Genomic DNA, 7,793 nt, shown 5'->3' with positions numbered 1-7,793 from the left:
CCACACAAATTTAACCCATTTTCTAGTCAATCTAGTCAAAGGCGAGGCTAATCTAGAGAAATCTCTTACAAATCGACGATAGTACCCTGCCAGCCCCAAGAAACTTCGAATCTCAAAGATATTCTTAGGTTGCTCCCAATCTTGTACAGAATCTATCTTCGAGGAATCTACTGTTACTCACTCTCTTGACACGACGTGGCCCAAAAACTTCACGTCGGTGAGCCAAAACTCACACTTCTCAAATTTGGCATACAACTGATGCTCCCTAAGCAAGTCAAGCACAATCCTCAAATGAGTCTCATGTTTCTCCTCGAAGGTTGAATAGATAAGAATGTCGTCCACGAAGACGACCACAAAACGATTCAAGTACTCCCTAAATATTCGGTTCATCAAATCCATAAAAGAAGCCGGTGCGTTGGTCAAACCAAAGGGCATTACTAGGAACTCGTAGTGGCCATAACGCGTATGAAAGGCCGTTTTCTGGATGTCCCCTTCCTGAACTCTCAACTGATGGTACCCCGATCTCAAGTCTATTTTGGAGAAGCAACAAGACCCTCTAAGTTGGTCAAACAAGTCATCTATTCTAGGTAAAGGGTATTTGTTCTTAACAGTGACTCCGTTCAACTTGTGGTAATCGATACACAACCGCAACAACCCATCCTTCTTCTTTGCAAAGAGAGTCGGCGCTCCCCAAGGTGACGTACTAGGACGAATGAAGCCCTTGACTAAAAGCTCTTCGAGTTGAATCTTTAACTCATGCAACTCCGTAGGTGCAAATCTATACGACGCCATGGAAATTGGTGTCGTTCCAGGCACTAAGTCGATGGTGAATTCAACCTCTCGGTGGGGTGGCAAACTAGTAAGGTCCTCGAGAAACACTTCTAGGTATTCACACACCACCCTTGGCAACTCAACTCGGATCTCGTCACTCTCACTATCCGAGAGTGTAGCTAGAAGACTGCTAAGCTCATTTTTACCACTAGGATCAAATACTGGCGACAAGGCCCGATCACTCTTGTCCCCCAGAAAATAAAAACAATCTCCACTCGAGGTGCACACTGTGACCCTCCGACGAAAACAATCAATCACTGCCCAATACGAAGTCAACCAATCCATGCCTAGAATGACATCAAAACTAGACATGCCTAGCAACACAAAAGCAAACGGGAGTCTACGGCCGGCAACCTCTATCTCACAATCACGACACCCCCGATCTAAGTCAACTATACCACCAACTGGTGACTCTACTCTGAGTGGAGATGCTAGCTGTGCCACTTCTAACCCCAATACAGATGTGAATGCAGCAGATATGAATGAATGAGACGCACCCGTATCTATCAACACACTGGCCAGAGAATTACACACAATAAAAATACCTCTCACAACCGAAGGTCCTGGCAATTGCTCTGGCGTTGTAACAGTATACACGCGCCCCTGTGGTCTCTGGTCAACCTACTCCTCTCTTGAAGCATAGGCCTGCTGTACTGACTGAGCCGAAGCGGCTCCCTAATGAACTCTCGAAGCCTAAGCTGAGTGAGCCTGCTGGTGGCTCTGTGTCTGTCTAGACCCTGATGCGCCAGATGTGCCTCCCAACTGCGGGCATGTTCTCTTCATATGCCCCGACTGACCACACTGGAAGTAAGTAGGCCCCTCACTCCTACTCTAAGACTGACTCTGAGATCGATTAGGCGGTAGTGGCAACATCTACTGTCCTCCGTCCTTCTGCAGACATGCAAAGGCTTTGTGACCCGGTTGGCCACATTTGAAGCAAGAAAATCCACTCGATGCACTTTTCCTCGAGTTCACACTAGGTAAGGAGAAGGTGGATCTAGACTGCTGTGGCTGGGATTGGGATGAAAAAGTGCTCCTGCTCTTCTTGTTAGGCCTAAAGTCCCCCTGTGACCCTTGGACCCTAGACCTCGAATTTCGAAGTCTCTTCTCCTCGGCCTCCATCGTAATCTCCACATGTGTAGCCGCCTCCACAAGGCGATCATATTCTCGGATCATGTTCCCGGCAACCTTGAACAAAATCTTTGTGCTCAACCTCTGCTCAAACTCAAAGCAACGGCGCTCTTCCGTTGCTATTAACTCCGGTGCGAACCGGGACAAACTAGAAAATGCCGCTTCAAATTTGGCCACAGACATATTCAATTGCTTAAGGTCCTTGAATTCTTGCCTTAACCTCTCCCGAGCCGTGGGAGGTAGGTACTTGTCTTGGAAGGCCGTCACAAATGCCTCCCATGTCGGTGTTATTCGGCCCTTTGCATACTTCCACCATTGGCCGGCGTCACCTTTGAGGTAATAGCTAGCATGGGTCACCCTCAACTCCCTATCCTCTATGCGAAGCATATCAAAGGTCTTCACGGTTTGTTCCAACCATTCGTCCGCTTTCTTTGGATCGGGGCCACCATGGAATTCATCCAGCTTGGCCCTTAGAAACTCCCTCGTGAGAAAGCTAGTTCTAGTCTCTGCTACAACCTCCCTTGCTTGGGTCTTCGCCCTCAAAATGTTCATGGACTCCCTCAATGCCCTCGCCATCTCCCATGTTAGAGCTCCCATTGCGGCTTGGCCGGCTTGCCCCGGCACCTCCGCTTGCCCCACTTGTTCGGCCATGTCAGCTTGGCCTAAACCCTCTTCTTGTACCGGGACCTCTTGGACCGGTACCTCAAATACTCCCCAGCGACCTCGACCTCGCTTTCCACCCCTACACCTCGAATTCGAACCCTTCCTGACATTCTAATTGAGAGACAAGTAAATAATTTAGCACATAGTTCCAAATGTGCTCGCCGCTAACTTCACACGTTAGGCTAAAGCAACCACATACATCCTACTACACAAACAATTTAATTCACTCCACATAAGCACCTTAGTCACATAAACACATGCAAATTATCCTTTAGTGATGAGATTCGTCCCATGAGGAACCAAGAATTCTTAGTAGAATGAGTATTGATCAGGTACCCTTCTATTAAGACCTCAAGGAACCTAATAGGCGCAAATAACATCCCAAAAGTCTAATCTCATACCCACATAATCAGATAAACATGTTGTCACATAATCACAAAAGCAAAACATTTCCTAGTCATGCGAAATGAACCCATTGTGGTATAACGACCACTTCCCGCGAGCCATAAGTATTCAAACCCAGTAGCTCTGATACCAAATTGTAACACCCCGAAATAATTCAACATGAACCACCCATACTAATTAGCATTTCCACATCAATTACAACAATTCTTCTATCTTTGCATAATTAATAAATGAGTCTTTACAAAAGTTCCACATGTGGATATACATTCAATGATAATAAAACACATGAATCTATTGCATGTGAAGCATCTATTCTCAAAGCAACAAAATGCCCTTAAGGGCTTACATCTTCCAAGGCAAAAGCCCAGTATCACAAAATGGTCCCTACGACCCATACATGTTGGCCCTTGGCTTTACAAAAATAACAACAATAAGGAGAGTCATCTACTCTTCACAAAAATATCCACGCCCTCAATTTGGCGGGATCACCACATCTTTACCTGCACCAAATCCCATAGGGGTGAGCATAAAGCCCAGTAGAGAAATTCTCACAAAGTATATACCGTTATGCTTTTTCCTCAACATAATAACAAATGTAATTGCAATGCCATACCAGATTAAGGTATTGAGGAAAATATTCATTTCAAATTCACCATACTCTCAATATCATCATGTGATCTCATCAATTTCAAACTTCCATCATTAATTCAATAGGGGCGGTAAATACGACACTGGTAATCCCTAGGCCGATGTCTGCAAGTAGACTCTACGAATACTATCAAACTGTCATTTTTACCGGTATTAACCGGAAGGCTCGACACCTATCCGCGCGGTTTTCTGGTCTTTCACCAAGGACACTCAGGCCAACTTAACAAATTCATCTACACCTCCTATCCAGACTTACCAACGTATTTACCCCTTACACATTTTCATGGTTCTCAATACAATAACTAATCTTTTTCTCATGATGAAAATCTCAACGATTTAGATTCACAATGCACTATAATAAATGAAATAACATGCAATGCAAATGATTCTTTCCATACCATAAGACATTTCTCCACTTTTGACTATCTCTGCTACAATGTCAACATTCACATTCTCATATTCTCCTTTCAATGTTCATCCACAAGATTAACATGTTTCATTAACACATAGTCACAATTTTCATATCACACGTAATTTTCCCTTTTGCCAAACATTGGTGTAACTCACTCTTTTCATCCCTTTAAAACAAGAAAATAAGAAATTTCAAAGATATTTGCCATATTACCAAAATTCCCAATTTCTAGGGTTTTCATCAAAAACCAAACTTTTCTCATCCCCATAAAGAAACCCCATTAAATCATCCTCTTGAGTTGAATGACCAAACCAACCCACTGGGAATTTAATAAAACGATTTGAGATTAAACCCATTTTGGAAACTCTACATTTTTTTATCACAAAAATCAAATCAACATTTATCCTTCAAAGAACTTTTAAATCAACAACAACAATACATAACATATATATATAACTCAAGAATTCCCTACCTCAAAGTAGAAGCTCAAGAAAAAGATGAGAAGAAATTCAAAGTGCCCTAAAGCCCAACTTTTTCGGATCAACACGATGCCCACCCCAAGCTCTACCTTTTCTTCAAAGAGACTAGGGTAGAGACACCCAAGAACCAAGTGTATTTGTAGAGAGAAGACATAGGTAGAGAGAGAGTGTGCCGGATCTAGGGTTTGAAGGAATAAGAGAGTGAAAAAGTATGCAAAAACATGCTGCTGCGAACTGATATACTCGAGGCTCGCTCGAGCGAAGGAGTGGTCGCTTGAGTGACCAGACACAACAGAACCTCGCTCAAGCGCAAGAAGCGTTGCTCGAGCGAACAATGCGAAGCTTCAGGTCTGTAACCCAAAAGCACGCTCGAGCGCAAGAGTGCTCGCTCGAGCGAAGAAACTCAAAACATAGTCCTCGCTAGATCAAGCGAAGGAAATCTCGCTCGAGCGAAGAAACACAACCTTCAGGTCAAATAGAAACGCAGACGCACGCTCGAGTGCAAGAGTGCTTGCTCGAGCTAAGAGGCACACTACTCAAATCTCGCTCGAGCGAAGGAACCCTGGCTTGAGCGAAGGAACTAAAACCCAAAGCTCGCTCGAGCGACAAAAGCCTCGCTCGAGCGAAGAAATCAAAATCTAGGCAGCAACTATTTATTTCAAATCACATCCAATTTCAAACCTGCCCAACACATCCCAAAACTTAAATACAAAGAATCTAAAAGACAGAAACAAGATAAAGACAACAACAACCATGACGGAATCCCAAGTCCGGAATACAATAAGCAATGGAGGAAAAACCGAGATTGCTATAGTCAGAGTCTCAATTGTGTACATTTGGACGGAGCAAATTATATGAATGAATCATTAATCTTTAGAGAACCACTTTTTCAACTATCATCTCCAATAATATTCTTTATTTTTTTTATATATGTTTATTTATTTTATTATTTTTTATTAGAAATATTTTTCCAAACTTTATTCTCTCCTCCACCATTTGAGAAAAAGATGAGGGATGAGAGAGAGAAAATAATTTTTTAATTATAAGGAGTGATTGAAACCTCCAAAATGTAGGGAATCAAAAGTTTAAGTAGGTAGCCTATTGGATGGACTTATTTTGTATTTGACTCCTTAAAATAGGGAAAAAGAGAAAATAAGCAGACTATTGGGGATGCTCCGACCATCCACTAACAAGAAATCCAATTAAAGTTGAGGTAAAATCCCATATAAATTGGCCCTAAGAAATAGAGTCAGTCTGCCATATAAATATTTTGAAAATACCATTACTAATTTTTTTTTTTAAATAGTATTTTAAAGTTAAATTACACCTTTTATCTTTTATATTTTATCATTTTTTTACTTCGGCCTTTAATTTTTTTATTTTTTTTAATCTATTTTGACCTTTTACGTTTTAAGTTTTTCTTAATTTACTCTTAAAATTAACTTTTGTTCAAAATTAATTAAAAAATGCCACATTGACAATCACATAAAATGAAATATATTATTATATTTAACCTACATTTCTAACTCAAACTTAAATCTAAATATAATAATATATTTTTTTATGTCTCATGACTGACAACATATTATTTTCTATATAATTTTAGAAATAAATTAACTTTAGAAATAAATTGAGAAAAATATAAAACGTGAAAGATTAGTGGGGAAAAAGAAAACCATGTAAGGGTCATAGTAAAAAAATAGTAAAATATAAATGGGGCAAAATATAAATTACTTTAATTTTACATGTTAATCGTCAAATTTTTTTTGTTCAGTTTACATAAATATAGTGCAGAGTATGATTATAAAAAAAATAAAATAAATCGGCAAGGAATCAGGTCGCACACCGTCTTGGCATCTTGCTCGCTGCAGACATGGATGGTCTCTTATGGGTTTGGTTTTGGCAGATGCTTCTGTTTGATTTCTTTGTTTGATCATTCACCTATTATTTTATTTTATTTATATTTTATATTTTATATTTTATATTTTTTTATTTTTAAACTATAGAATATGAATGGTTTATTTATTTATTTTTATTTTTTATAAGTTTGATACATAATAATATTTTGTATGCAATGACATTCTAATTTCTTTGCAATTTTCATAAATAAATCAATTTTCTGAATATATTTAGCCCAAGTATTGATTTAGATAGGAGAAGCTAGACTAATTATAAATACATTATTTTAATTTTTTATCAATGGGTTTAATTTGACTGGTTCGATAGTAATTTTGAAATTTCTTAAAATTTAAGAATGAATTATAATTTAATGTTATTAATGTAAAATTTTCATATTTTTTAATTTTATAATACTTAAAATACATATGTCATTTTGTGATTAGTTCAAAATCTAATTTACGTAAATCAAGTTAATTTTTAAAACCTCTTAGTCATGACCAATAATATGTTAGTATTATTTACTTAAATTTTTTGATTTCAAATCATGTAATGATATTATTACTATTTTTAATTTCAATGGTTATGGTATAAAATTTATAGTTATAACAGTAGTTTATAAATTAAATTGCAAAGGTTTAACTGCTAGAAAAATTATCATAAATATTATAACAAAAACCAATGATTAAATGACACGTGTTTTTATATTTTTATAAAGTCAAAAAATTGAAAACATTATTTATGTTTATGCATAATATTTTTTAGAAAAAGAGTTTTTTTTTTTTTAAAAAAAAAAAACTAAAACTAAATATTTTTAATATAAAGAATTCAAAAATACAATAGTGTAATATATCCATGTGTATATAAACTTTACCATACTGATAATAAATCAGCAAAAAAAAATTGTGATTTGAAATTAATAAAAATTCAAAATTTAATTTACTAATAATTAAAAATCCAAATAATTAATTATTAATTACATTTAAAATGTAATAACTAATGATTGAATGACGTTTGTACTTGTATATTTAGAAATTCAAAAAATTAAAAAATTTGTGTTGAGAGTTCCAAATTCAAAAACCTCACAATGTTTTTGCTTATATTATATAATTTCTTTTTCAAAAAAAATTGACTAATGGTGTTTAATTGCAATTTTAATTATAATTTATTTGAGCAATTTTAATTATAATTTATTTGACTTAGTTATGTAACGATTTATTTAATTAACACATGTTTTGTTCTCAAAAATAAATAAATTAATTAATTAATTAAAACATGTTTAATTTTTTTAACAAATTATCAAAAAATGCACTAAATAGATTTATAAG

The 7,793-nt window shown here is 36.8% G+C and overlaps 1 protein-coding gene across 1 annotated transcript; it reads right to left on the bottom strand.

The window, feature by feature from the left end:
- Positions 1-1,704: 1,704 nt before the first annotated feature.
- LOC145806941 (uncharacterized) lies at positions 1,705-2,559 on the bottom strand. The gene has a single exon (XM_082904804.1). The coding sequence runs from the start codon at positions 2,557-2,559 to the stop codon at positions 1,705-1,707; it is 855 nt and encodes a 284-aa protein (XP_082760930.1).
- Positions 2,560-7,793: the final 5,234 nt, after the last annotated feature.

The sequence above is a fragment of the Camellia sinensis genome, chromosome 14 (genome assembly GCF_055761805.1).
Source record: "Camellia sinensis isolate YWXY chromosome 14, ASM5576180v1, whole genome shotgun sequence".
Classification (NCBI taxonomy): Eukaryota; Viridiplantae; Streptophyta; class Magnoliopsida; order Ericales; family Theaceae; genus Camellia; species Camellia sinensis.
This window is presented reverse-complemented; position numbering and strand designations above follow the sequence as displayed.

What these genes read in the sequence shown, in the direction of transcription:
- LOC145806941 (XM_082904804.1), bottom strand. Translation starts at nt 2,559, where the DNA reads ATGGGAGCTCTAACATGGGAGATGGCGAGGGCATTGAGGGAGTCCATG.